The sequence below is a fragment of the Rhagoletis zephyria genome, unplaced genomic scaffold (assembly GCF_001687245.7).
Source record: "Rhagoletis zephyria isolate East Lansing unplaced genomic scaffold, Rhagoletis_zephyria_1.1 Rzeph_scaffold_00249, whole genome shotgun sequence".
NCBI classification, from domain to species: Eukaryota; Metazoa; Arthropoda; class Insecta; order Diptera; family Tephritidae; genus Rhagoletis; species Rhagoletis zephyria.
In genome coordinates this window covers 124,264-138,407 of record NW_016157333.1, presented here as the reverse complement: position 1 = coordinate 138,407, position 14,144 = coordinate 124,264, and the positions used below count along the sequence as shown (strand labels likewise).

Genomic DNA, 14,144 nt, shown 5'->3' with positions numbered 1-14,144 from the left:
TAATTAATTGCTCTGTCAGAAGTTTCAAATATGTGTCTATGTATTAAGTGAAATGGGGCAACGGGTTATAAATTTGGCGCTTGGGAAATAAAAGTAATTCCATTCGACACTTGTCAAATGTCCTTGCGTTCCCACGACAGTCTGACATACTTAATCGGAACGACCTAGATTTATATGTGGGCAAGGACGGTGAACCACATGGGAACGAAAGTCTCCGGAACGTTCTGGCAAAGAACAAAACAGGAACGAAAGTCTAAGGAAAATTCACTCGAAGAACAATTGGGGTATTAAAGCCTTAGGAATGTTCTGAGAGAACGAAATGGAAACAAATCTTTTTTGAACTATTCGTGAATAATGGAAGCGAGAACAAAATTTTTCTCACAGTCGTGCTTTAGTTTGAAATGCTTGAATATTAAAATTTTATTAAAACAAGAACTGACAGATAATTATGCAAATAAGATCAACGAAAGACACGAACTTTTCTTGCACAAACAATGAAAAATTGTTCCATAAATGGACAGTTCACCCTAATGATAAACGATCGGGAAGTTGAAATGATCCGGCTTTCCTCTGGCTTAGAATTAACAATCATGGTTCCCCAGTTGTTTGCTCTTATTTTATCCGTCTTGAGAGCTTTGCTTCCTTTTATTCTTTTGTTCGCATTTTTTTCTTTACGGAAACATTAGCGAACCTTTCACACTCATGTTCTTCCCTTCCAAACTGCTCTTAACACTTTTGTTCCCGTTTGATTCTTTTGTGGGAACGTTCTTGATATTACATTAGAGAAAATAAAATATCCAAACACGGAACGCGTTCTTGGTCCCTGATATTTTGTGAGAGTCTAGAAATTTTAATATTGTCTGTTTCTACAGAAAAAAATAAAATAAGTGTGTTTAAATATCTAAACCGATTACAATGTAGAACGAATGTATGGCTGCCATAAAAAAAAAAAATATTTAAAGTCAAAAGCAAATAATTTTAAAAAAAATATTTCATAAGTAAAAAAGACAAAAAAAAATTTTACGCAAAATAATTTTTTTTTACGCAAGCCAAGATATTGTTGCCCAAATTATTTTTCCACGTTAATATTTATTGCAATACTTTAAACTATCCTCTTTCTTTGAAGAAAATCTATTTTCAATACATTGGGCCATATTAACAACGTTTCAGACCTTTTACTTAAATTTATTTGAATAAATTGCGTCTACTATATTTGAATATTTACAAAAATTAGTTAAAATTTTTCGTACCAAAAATATGCAAATTTTACACACAAACAAGTAAAGTTCTTCATTAAATTTATTTAAATTTAATATTTAATTGGAATTTATTAAAACTAAAATGACCTTCTACACATTCGGACTTATTATTAAATACATCGTAGTCCGATTTTCGTGAAATCTTCGGAAAGCTAATCACTGAATCACAGTTTTTCATTGTAATTCTCATGGATTGCATACTTTCGAAGCTTTAATAAGTAAAATGCGGTTTGCCTTTTGCATTAAAAGAAATATAGTTTTTCTGTGCTGATTTTGTTCCTTTATTAGACGCATTCCTGTTTTACATAAAAGGCGTTATTCTTTTGTAGTAAAAGCAATGCATATTTTCAATTTCTAATACATATATGCGCCCACTTCTTTTACAATATTTGATTTTTATTCTCATATCCCTTTCAATATGTTTTTCATGCATTTTACAACATTTTCATTTTTCGCTCTACATACATAGTTTAGCTTCGTTTTGCGCTTCACCACTTAACATTTAAGATTTAATAGCTTTTGTGAATTTTATAAAAATTAACACAGTTGTCAAGAGCTTAAATAACTAAATAACTGTTTGATGGCTATGCGTTACATTAATTAGTTAATCGCATTATACAATCGTATTTGGTGTATATGTAATAATATTTAATAAATGGGATGCAAAAATAAATATAAAAATTGTTTTGTTAAAGATGTGAGTGCATAAAATAAGTATAACAATGAATTCTACATACTAAAAATAATTTTGGTCACAACAAGCTATTTTTTAATGAAGTGCATACTAATTTTATTAAAAAAAAAATGGTATAGTACATAAGTAGCTCAAATAATGCTGCTTTTTAACATACATACATATGTATGTATGTATGCAAGGAGACTTGTATGGTTTTCTCCAAAAAAAAAAAAAAGTATAACAATTTCTGTCTCGTTTTATGCAACACTGCACCGCTGTTGCATTCGCTTGCATTTGTGTGCTGTAGAAAAGCTTGCGTGCTTTACCATCCACAACTACCAAAGCTTGCAGTTGTTGTAGCACACTTTCTTACTCAAAAGCATATTGCTAACAAACTATTTGTCGCCGCCACAAATGCAAAAACAAAAAATACTACTGAGCTTTTCTTCACGCGCCAGCAGCCGTTCCAATTACAAATATTGTTGATAACCAACGCAGCTCTCGCCAAAGCGCTTTTTGTCCCACCATTCACCTCCATCTCCAACATTCCACTTAGGCGACCGTGCGCTTCTGCTTCTTGATAAGTTCCTGCAACAAACGTGTCTTCGCCTTTTTCTCCTTGTACTGCGCATATGTCTCTTCGATGGTCTTTCGATCATTCTTCAGCATCTTACGGCCGTTTTGCTCCTCAAAAATAGTCTCATACTCGCGTATGGTACGCTTGAGTAGCCTCTTCTCTTCGCGTGTCTTCTCCAAATGTTCCCACAATTGTTCGAGATTTAGCGCGCTAATATTTTCGCTGGCGCTAGCTGACGTCGTGTGTGTGGCCTGTGCCGTTGTTGCCGTTGCATCAGCTGTGACACCAGTTGTGGTGGTGGTCGAGTCATCGGATGATGCATTTGGCGCCGTCGCTGTATCGCTGGGCGTATTCGATTCAGTGCTATTGGCCGAAGACAGTTGGTGTGGTGTGAATTCGAAGACCATTGCCTCATTTTCTAGTATGGTTGGCAATTCAGGTGCGCCGGCGATGGCACTGCCCGATTGCATTACACTGCGCAACACCATACGCTTGAGCTGGCGGTAGCGATCGTAGAGGGGTCGTGCCGCATCGCGTTCATCCTTGGTAGAAGGACGGCCATAGAGCGATTCAAAGTAGAGTAGACCATGCTGTACGGCACTCTTCTCCTGCACCAGCTGATCGGCGTTGAGTTCGTCAAGCGACTCGGAGCGATTGGTATCCTCACGCTTGTCGGAGAGGCTCTGGAAAGAGAAAGGGATGGATTTTGGTTAATAAGTTGATCCAGAAATGAAAATTAATTATTGAAAAATAGTAACTATCTATCAAATCGAATTGTATTTTCAGAAGTAAGCAATTATTGCATCCCAAAATAAACAGATTTTGACATCCTGACTTTTTAGCTGGAGCTCAACTCTTCCCTTTCTTCACTAGGCTAACAAGAGAGACTAACGGCCATTTCTACAAATTTGTAAACATTTTTATTGTAGCTCACTGGTAAAAAATAAAAATTGCGATTTTTTTTTGCAGTCACACGATTGGTACGAAGGGTACAAACTTAATTGGAAATTTAATTGACAAATTTAAAAAATAGTTTGCCCAGATTGGGACAAAGCCCAATATTCTTCAAGCGTTCAGAAGGTTAACTAAAGAACCAATATGTGAGGTTGCACGTAAAATTTAGGTCACAAACCCCCCACAAAATTCTGCAGATCGTAGTAACTGGATTCGGTGTGGAATCCAATGCTTGGAGCAATTAGCTGTTTTTACAGATAGATTAAAGATGGAATGTGGGAACGATTTTTTTTTGCTGAGAAACTCATCTTTAGGCAACAAACTACCCAAGAGTTTTTCAGGCGAAATGTTTATTATCAAGGAGGTTGTAAGGTTGAACTCTTTTTCAGATAGCCAGGCGGCAGTTCAGGCATTACCATCTTCTTCCCATACTAGTTGGAGGGAGTGTGCATAAATTTCGGAGCAATTCCAAATTACCCCAATATTGGTCTCAAGGCATAGGCGGTTGAGCTAGCGAGTTACGGCTCTGCTCTAAACGACAGAGCCGGAACAACAAACTTCCCATATTTTCGAAGTTTCCAAATTTTTGCACAAAGTCTGAAATTCAGACTTTCATGGGTTTTGTTAGATAGTGAGCTATACTTGCCTACAAAAAATAATAAGCAAAATAAAAATAGCCAAAAAAATTGTGGCGTTTCTCTCTAGTTTACCAAATATTGAAGAAGGAATTAATTACATTAATCTACATACTTTATTTAATTGATATTACTGAGAAATTCATTTTCAACTAACAAACCGGAAAAACTAATAAAACGCGCATTTTCGCAAGCAGACAAAATTAATGTGTTAATCAACAATTTTTTCCACTACACCGTTCAATGGCAAGGTATTTCTATTTTCATATTCATCTAAATGCCCCTTCCTACCGATGCGCCGGTACTATGACCATACAAATTTGTAGGAATGCAGATGTATGGTGCTAACACAATTTAACCACTTCAAAAAAAGCGACATTTTGGCAATTGTTGATTTTTGAATTTAGCATTCATCAGCCGGCCAACATCGACAACGAAATATGAGCGGAACAATTTTGCTCTGTAAATGAGCTAAATGAGTCTAAATAAGTTCAAAAGCAAATCACGAGCGCAGAAAATATGTATGTACATTAGGATGACCCTTAGTTATATGGAGAAAAATAAAAGTGTTTGGATTCTCGGTCTCACCACCTAGAAATGTGTGAATAGCCTGAAGACTACACTATACAAAATTTTAGGTCAATCAAAAAAGATTTAAACTGTACAAAGTTTTAGATCAATCAAAAAAGATTTAGGCTCAAAGCGCTCAAAGTTTCCCATGTATTTGATATGGCGAAAAAATTATATAGAATCCTTCAGAAACAATATTTTTCAATCGGCAAACTCTGTTTCTCTTCAGGAGACTTCAAAAAACGCTGCCAAATTGGTTATTTAAAATTTGTTTAATATTAACGATTTTTTAGGGGTTTTGGGGGAACGATAAAAAATTGTTATTATTAATAAACTTTTAAATAAATAATTGCTTATTTTTTCTGGAAGTCTCCTGAAGAGAAAAAGAGTTTGGCGATTGGAAAATATTGACTTTCAAGGATTCTATACCATTTATAGGAAAAATTGTTTTATACATGGAAAACTTTGAGCGCTTTGAGCCTAAATCTTTTTTGATTGATCTAAAACTTTGTACAGTTTATTTTTTAGGCTATTCACACATTTCTAGACGGTGAGAACGAGAATCCGAACTCTTTTCGAAATAAGGGCCACCCTTATGTACATATGTATGTATGTAAGAGCTTTTACAAAAAAAAATAAAACAATAAAAAACAAAAAATAAAATGTCAACCAAAAAAAAAAGAGATATGAAAAGGCATAAATAAATAAAAATAAAAACTAACAAGCTTCAAGCGCGTGGTCAATGAAAATTGCGACGCAAATATGAAATACACAAAATTTCATAGCATGAATTCCGTGCATTGTTCGCAATGTTCGTCTGTCACAGAGAAAAAAAGTTCAAGCGTCTAGGTGGCGGGAATAATTTTGAAATATGTACCTAGAAATGTAAATACGAGTATGTGCTAATTTTGTTTAGGTTTGGGAGAAGAGCAAATGCAAAAAGCTGTAAAGAAGATAAATATTTCAAAGGCTTACTATTTCACGCAGTGGTTGCATCGCTATTTATTTCTACTGTAGACAAATATATTAAAATATAACTACAAGCATGCATATACACACGAACTTGTTTGTAAGAGTAATAATGTGTCTACCTTACAGCGTTCCACTTTAATTAGTACAAAATGCAGAGTCACGCCCACAACTAATTTTACAAAATTTATTAAGACTAAGTAATGAGCTTTCATTTCTAGTCAAAACAAATTGCATGTAGTAAAGACTAAAAAACTCACTATTTATAGAAAATATTTATTTTTTTCTCTAATTCTTTTGTATGAGGGTGAGCTGAAATGCTAGCGAAAAACAGAACTAATGATCAACATGAGATAAGCTGCGAAAATATTAACTTTTAAAGAGCACCATTTAAATTTTTCACATAGGGAAATGAACCCTTTTCAGTGGTTTTCAATGACAATTCCTAAATTAAGCTCAAAAGTCTTTCGAAGTCACTGCTTCAAGTTCGGAACAAATCTATAAAAAGAAAGTGGTGGGAAATTGTTAATGAAATAACATTTTGAGCACTGTGCAAAGGCTTGATGAAAACTGTGACCATTCCCCCTTTGTTAGCAAAGCAGCATATTAGCTTGAACGATCTACATATGTTTCTGCAAGATTGGTCCACTGTTTCAACTATTCGCTGGTGTCCTGTGGTTGCTCTAAGCCTCTTTCCCTCCACACCCCCTATTCCCCCACCTCATTACAAAATGCAAGATGTCGGTAGTCTATTAAATTTTGCCCGTTCTAAGTCACACACTGTGCGGGATATCAGGGCACACTGGAATCGAAGTCAACGAAGTCGCTGCCCAGTTGGCATGAGAAGGATCTTTAACTATCTTTGTAGAACCGAAACCATTTCTTGGACTCAGTTGTGCCAGAAAAATACTAAGTACTAAGCAAATGGCTATTAGTGATCAGATTTCTTGCTGATACTAAATACTCTTTAAACCACCCTCTCAAGTTCATATATATAAGTGCCTATGAGTTTCATTAGTTTGCGCTGCTTATTTTTTTGCACACCCTCGCTCGCACTAGGGACATCTCCTACAACATTTGATGGACAATTTTTGCTAATAGAAAACTTCGCGTTAATCACACAAAATACAATCCAACGCTGTCAAGAGTAGCACACTAATTCCATTAAGCTTCTGTAGCCTCTGTAGTGCCGGTGAGCAATTGAGTGCATGTGTTTCCTTCCATATACACATATTAACATACATATATCCGTTGCTTTACTAAAGTAATAATTTCAAATTTATAGTCCAACAGCAGAGTTAGTCGGCGCTCAGTTTTTTTCCTTTTTAGTGCCCTTAATTGACGCTGTGGTGTTGTGGTAAGCATTGCGCGCTACCATTCTGAAGGCCGAGTTTCGAGCCGAGTTTCCGACCAATAAAAAAAATTAAACATAAACAAATTTTTTTCTAAAAGCGGTCATAAAAAATACAATCGCAGTTCGAAGTCGGCGTAAAACTTTAGGTCCCTCCCCTTTGTCACAACGTCAGCGAAACGGCCAAACTCTAACATATTGTGTCTAATCTATCGTTTATTTTAGGTTGGGATGCGGATCAATTGTATTGAGATTTGAAATCATCCGTGAGATTAGAAGAATTATTATACCAATATTGTGGGAAAGTTAACAATCCTCGGCTGTATTTATTACGATCTTTTTTGCTCCCCATTTGTAAAAAAAAAAATATTTTTTACCAGCATGCTGGTGTGTTGTATGCTTGGGGCTTGATGGTACAATAACTTGATGGCACCAGCAAGCTGGTGTCGTGTATTGTTCCCCCTATATATGTATAAAAGAATTTGCTTCTTGAATGATACATTTAAAAATGGTCAAACAATGCCTGATGTCTCACCCGATCGCATCAGAATACTTTACTATAAAGGTCATGTGGTTTCCAGCTCACAGCGACGGTGGCATTTTTAGCTGCCTGTACGAATTGAGTTCACATCCAAACTCGCTAACGTCCGTCGTTGCTACCTAACTTTGTTTTTGCTTTCACATACAAAATTTTTGGTTAAGCGACCGGAACTCAAACATAGCGACCAGAGAAGTGGCGAATCGATAACGGCTTGTATCTGTTTTATGGAGAGATAATGAGGTTTAATCATATTAAAACCTGTTCCTCGCACAATCTGCCTTAATCGACTTCAGTCACTTTTAATAAAATGCATTTTTCTTTTTACATGTTAGCCCAATGCATTTACATATGTATGTACATTGTACATATGTCCATTAGGGTGCCTCACCAAAAATATGCGTTTTTTTACCGGAACTATAAAACTGATATTTTAAGACTTCCAAATTGACGTTTTTACGATTTCGTTGATGTATTTATTTTTTACATACCGAATATTACTTATTTTTTTTATATATAAATGTAGTTGATTCAACAGCAAAAACCACAAAAATTAATATTTTTTTGACTTGATAGAGAACTCTTGGAAAATGCAAGATATTTTCATCGAAATTTTAAACTTTTTTATTGAATTTTTTAAATGAAAAAATTTATTAAAATTATGGGTATGCAATTTTGTAGTCCTTTAAATAAATTTAGTATAACAAAGTGTAAGTTTCAAGCCGCTAAAAATTACTTGTGAATTTTGAGCATTTTTTTTTCGAAATAAAATTAAAATTATTAATTTCAATAAAAATATCTGGAATTTTTTAAGGTTTTGTGTGAAATTAAAAAATTGATTCTTGTGTTTTTTTTCTGTTGAATGAACTACATTTTTATAAAAAAAGAAGAAAAATTTGTTATGAAAAATATAAATCAGTAAAATCGTCAAAAAGTCAAGATACACATATTTTTGACGCTGACTGTGTATGAAATGAAAATAAAATGTTTTACAGCATCTTATTCCTTATTTAATAGCCGCGTCTAGTAGTTTTACCTATGCGTAGTATTCTCGTCCCGGCCAAAATAGTATATTTTCAGTACTACTAAGCTAAAACACTACATATGGCTATGCATACATTTACCAAAAAAAAGCTACCCAAGTGAATCACTACAAAAAAATGTATTTGCAAAATAAATGTATTTATGTAATTCTTACAAAATTCGTTCTAAAATTAAACATAAATTTTTGAAAACAAGCAGACGGTGCCAAAATTGGTGCTTAAAATCGCCTATTCGCAATATATTCACACGTCCTATGTCCAAATAGAGAAGGCATATGAAAAAGATTAAGCTTCGCAAGAGAACTTTGAATATTTAATTTTTATTCATCGTATGTATGTGATTCAGTACGCTAACGATGCTACCTAGCTTTTGTTTTATTTAATTCATGATTTTTTACTGAAGGCATCGCCTACTTACATACATATTATTCCTGTTATACAACTACACCGCTAATGACCATTGATTTCGCCACTTTTGCCTGCTCATCGTCGTATAGTTTATTTAAATTTAGCAGTTTGTAAACACTTAAATGCGTGGCATATGCACGCGACGTCGCCACGTTCGCAGTCGACTTGTCTCATTGTGAAAATTCTTGATTGCTTTTTATTATAACTGTGTACTAAGTACAGCTGTTTTTTAAGCGTGTAGGCAGGTATTTTAGTTTATTATTCGTTTGCCTGTCACTTTCGTTGAAATTTTTTTTAGCTTTTGTTTTATCTCAGGTGTTTGTTTATATATGCTCGACAAACTTAAGTGCACACTTGTCGCGCTGCAGTCGCAAATGTTCTCACGCAATCGCTGTATAAGCCTTGAAAGTAGGTGCACAAGAATTGGCACTGGTAAGGCAAAAATCAGAATTCTTGAATATATATGTTAATAATATATGTAGGCGAGAATTGTTCCCCTTATTTTTTCCTCTTTCTTTTAAGCTTCAATCAAAACCTTATCTATCTTCTTACCTGTTCAATTTCCTGCAGCGTAGCCTTCATCTTCTCCAACTTCATAGACGAATCCATGCCGCCGCTGACTTTCATGCCCAACGCGCTCATCGGATCGGCCTTCAACTCCTGTCGCTCTTTGCGCAACTTAGTTAACTCTGCCAGTATATTCTTCATATATTTGTCGTTCATGCGTTCTGCCTGTGAGGGACGATAGCCAACGCGCATTTCGTAAGCCTCTTCTAGTTGCACCAGCTTCTTCTTTAACGCCGTCAATCGCTTGTTGACCTGCTTGAGTCGCTCTTCGGGTGATTGAAAGGACATCATGGCGGGTATGACTTGCTCCATGACATCGCGCGAGGTAAAGGCACGGAAAGTGCTGAGCGATTCCATACAATCCATATCGTCGTCGAAACGCTGCACTGCCGATTGTTTGTGGAACTGCTGTGGATAGGGCATAACTTTTGAGAGCTTGGCGGCCGTGTCGAGATGGTCGATGGGGTGATGGCGCGCGGGCGCATAGCGTCGACTTAGCATCGGTGTGGCATCTTCGGGTACGCTGCGGCCCCAAGGCAAAGCCTCTTGCGCGGCGGTTAGCGGCACACTGCTGCAGGCGCTGCTAATGGCATTCGAATGCTTGACGCTCTGCGGCGCTGCAACTGCTGCTACGTTCGGCTTGTCCTCTTTGACTGCCGTTGACGTTGCGATGCCATTCACGCTTTTAAGCTGCAATTGCGTCGATGCAGGCGGCTGCATTTGTGGTTGCGCCGTTGGTGGGGTATGTTTGTGTGGCTGCTGATGGAAGTCGATTAGATTATTGTCATTGTGATCACTGGCCGTTTTCTCGTTGCCATTGGCACTGCTGCTGCTGCTGTTGCCAGCATTAGCTGCTGTGCCTTTCTTGCTAATGAAACCGCGTCGCTCATACTTGAGCGTAGACAAGTCGTATTTGTAAGCTGAGTTTTCGTCGCCGCGCTTGGAAGAGGCCAAATATTTTGCGGCGCTACTTGCCGCAGCGTTACCGCTGCTCTTCTTTACAACGCCCACCTTGCGACCGGGTGGCAGTCGTGATTTGCACGAACGCTCACTGCTGCGGCGCCGCTCATGCTCGCATTCGCTATCGTCGCTGTCACGATGCCTTCCATTGCCATTAGCAGCGCCATTGCTGCGTATGGGCGAAAAACGCTGCGAGCGCGCCGGGCTAGTTTCGTAGCGTGAGCGACGCGTCATGTCTTTGGTGGGGCCGGTTATCCACGAGTCGCGATAGACAGGCGCGGCCGTTGACTCCTCTGCTGACTGCTGTTGCGTTTGTTGATTGTTTTGTTGCTGCTGATGACGCTGACGATTGGCCAACGCACCGTCATTCTCATTGGCGGCGCGCTGTTGGTGTTGTTGCTGCAGTTGGCTCTGTTTTAAGTCGGCAGCGCGGCATTCAGCTGCTTCACGCAATTCTTGTTCATATATTGCATAGGAGGCGGTCTTCTTGAAATCCTCCGATGAGACGCGTCTAATCACCTCTGCGCTCTTTATCGCTTTCAAAGCATTACTGCCGGCGTTCAGAGCATCTGCGCTGCCAGCAGAAGGCGCTTGCTGTTCTTGCGTTAGGAGCTCCTCACTGTTAGAGCGTTGCAATTTGCGATCTTGCGTCACAGATGAGGTGCTGTCTAGGCGCTCTTTGCGCTTACGTGATTTTTGCCATTCCAATGGATTAATCAGTTCGGGTAGATATGTAGAACTAAAGCGTGATGATGTTGTGTTCGAGTGCGTGCCGTTGTTGTTGTTATTATTATTGTGGCTAATGTTGATGATATTATTATTGTTATTATTTTGCTTAAGTGTGCTAGCGACCAGGGCTAATGTATTATTGGTCGCTTTATCAGGACTAGTGAGCGTGGCGAGTGTGTGATGAGCGCACTCGTCAACGCCCTCCTTATGGGCGGGCGTATTCGCCGCTGACGAAGAAGAAGACGATGATGACGAAGAGGAGGATGATGAATTGCTGTCGCAAGATGCTGTCGATGAGGATGAACCAGTGAGACGACTGAGGTCGTCTTCGCTAAGTCCTGTGGTAGGATGGCGCATGCCGCACTGAAAAAGAGAGTGAGAGAGAAGCGATTAAAGCTTAGTTTTTATGAGTTTTTTTATTGTTTGGTTTAGCAAATCAGAAATATTAGAGTAATTGAAAATGTTAATTAAATATATAATAAATACTCCAAATACAAAAGAAAAAAACCCGTTGTTTCTTTTTTCAGACATTAATTTGAATTAATATACCGCTCAATATAAAAACTCGCGAAATCTTTAGAAAAATCTCCACAATTTACAAAATATCATGAAACATCCGGAAAAATCCCGAAAGAAAACAAAATGCTACAGAAAGTTCTCAAGCAAACAAGTTAAGTAAAACTCTGAAAAATCACAACATAATCATGAAATTCTTAAAAAAAAAAAAAATACTATTAAGTTAAAAAAAAAATAACGAAAAGTTTTGGGAGATCCGGAGTGGTCTCTACAAAACACCGAAGCATCGTGAAATGTTAAAAAAAAAATAACGCAGAACTCTAAAAGAAAATTTTCAATTTTTAAAAATACCAAGATACGTTTTGAAAACCTCGAAAAGTTGCGGAAATTCCAGTAAAGTTCCAAAATATACCGAAATTGCGCAAAGATCTTAAAAATATACCAAGAAAAAAAGTTACAAGAAATCCCGAAAGGTTCCACTGAAACCCCGACATTTCGGGAAGTGCTTCAAAAGATCCCACAAGCTTTGAACAAATTCCGGAAAAATTGCGAAAAACCCGGAAGCGACTCGAAAAAGTCCCAAGAAAGTAAAAAGAAGATATTCCGAAAAGCTCCAAAAAAAACCAGAAAGTTTCACAAAATAAACCAAAAAAAGTTGGAAAATTTCCTAAAAATCCCGGTTCGAAATCTGCCGAAAGTTCGAAAAAAATTGAAAGCTTTCGGAAAAATCCCAAAGTTTCCGAGTAATTTCGAGTTTGCAAAGGCTTTCGAATTTTTTTGAAGAATTTAGAAAGTTTCTGAAAACTCTGAAAAATTCGAAAAAACTCAGAAAATTTCCGAAAAACTCTTAAAGTTTTCGAAAATCTGCAAAAGTTTCCAAAAACTCCGGCAGACTCTGAAAAACTCTTAAAAGTCCCCGAAAAATTGCAAACGCTTTCTAAAAACTCCGAAAGTTTCCGAAAAAACTACGAAAGCTTCGGAATGACTCCGTAAGTTTTATAAAAGGAAGAGCATCAACAGTGATATTTCGAGAAAAAAAACTGAAGGTACGAAAACTCACGAAAAGTATCCAAGAAAATTTCCGATAAGTCTCGAAAACCAAATTGCTTTGTAAATTTTTTCCAGAAATAGGTTAAAACCATCGAAATGTTAAACAAAAAATCTCGAAAAGTTCTGAATATTTGCAAAACACTGAAAAAATCATGACTCTTTCATCTTTTATTTATAATAATTAAGGTTAGGCTAGCTTGGCTGCTCCAAGAGATCTCACCAAGCTCATTAGTTGGTCGTTAGTGCTACAATTAATATAGTCAAAGCCACGAGGAAGTCACGTTCAACAACTAGAAAAGTTTCGAGTGGCAATTGCTAATATGCGGCACAAAATTATGTCTTTTTGATTTTGAGCCCTAAAGCTAACATATTTGCTGTTCCAGCTGCAAATAAACATATCTCTAATTAAGATATAACTTGATGCTATTAAAATTGATACAAATTATAGCAAACATTTCTCTCAGCCAGCCAACTAAGCGTGCCACTGGCTTTCGTGATGATTAAATAAATATCTTGCAATTTCGCTCCGAACATGCATATTTGCGTGCAAATAATTTTTAGTAAATAGTCAAAAGTGCTGATTTAATTACAAATGATAACTACATACATACTTAGTAGCATTTGTCATTTAAGTTGATTTGTTTTAAAATTGAACTTTGTACGGGGCAATTGAAATTGATGGAGCGCGCTGGCGTATGAGTAATATTTGCCGAAGTTATGTACTCGTATATGAGATCTATTTGTTGAATATTTATTTTAAGACTTTAACAATCAAGTAATGTAAGTAATTTCGATATGTTGCATTATTGACAAGCAATTAAATTGCATTTAAAAAAATAACTCAATTCATGAAAGCAATTCATTTATAAAATGCATTGCAAAGCAAACGCAAAAAGTTGCGCGTAAATTAATTATGCGCTGATAAATGTTTAAACAATTTAAGTCATTACAACGAGCGTAAATTTATAACACTGCTTTATACTTAGCTAAGCACAATGTGATTATAAAATTAATCATTCGCGGGATAAATACTGATAAACTTCATTTTGGTAATTTTGCTATGAATGGTGACATGTAATGAGCTAAGCAATATTTTAAAAATGTCTCAGCTTCATTATGACTCACTTTTTATCAGCAATAAGTTTGGTTGTTTTTGCCAAGTAAGCATAATGGAATTGGCCAATTAGTGTTTGCGCATTTATGTCATAAAATGGTTTATGATGGCATTCTTAAGTATGATACGAGTCCTAGAGATGTCTACAGCTTCATAGCCACACGGCTATCGAATTCATGAACAGAACACCACATGCCTCGACGGCTTGGCTTAAAGCTTAAACAGACG

At 36.7% G+C, this 14,144-nt stretch overlaps 1 protein-coding gene across 5 annotated transcripts in view; it reads right to left on the bottom strand.

Moving 5' to 3' along the window:
* Positions 1-1,516: 1,516 nt before the first annotated feature.
* The window catches only part of LOC108358398 (protein FAM13A), a 120,283-nt gene continuing 107,655 nt past the window's right edge, over positions 1,517-14,144 (bottom strand). For all 5 annotated transcript variants that reach the window (XM_017609708.1, XM_017609710.1, XM_017609712.1 and 2 more), the window contains 2 exons: positions 9,533-11,599; positions 1,517-3,195 (listed from right to left, as the gene is read on the bottom strand). In XM_017609708.1, the coding sequence (XP_017465197.1) occupies positions 2,488-3,195; positions 9,533-11,593 (2,769 nt within the window). In that variant the 5' untranslated portion in view covers positions 11,594-11,599 and the 3' untranslated portion in view covers positions 1,517-2,487. The remainder of the gene's footprint in view (positions 3,196-9,532; positions 11,600-14,144) is intronic.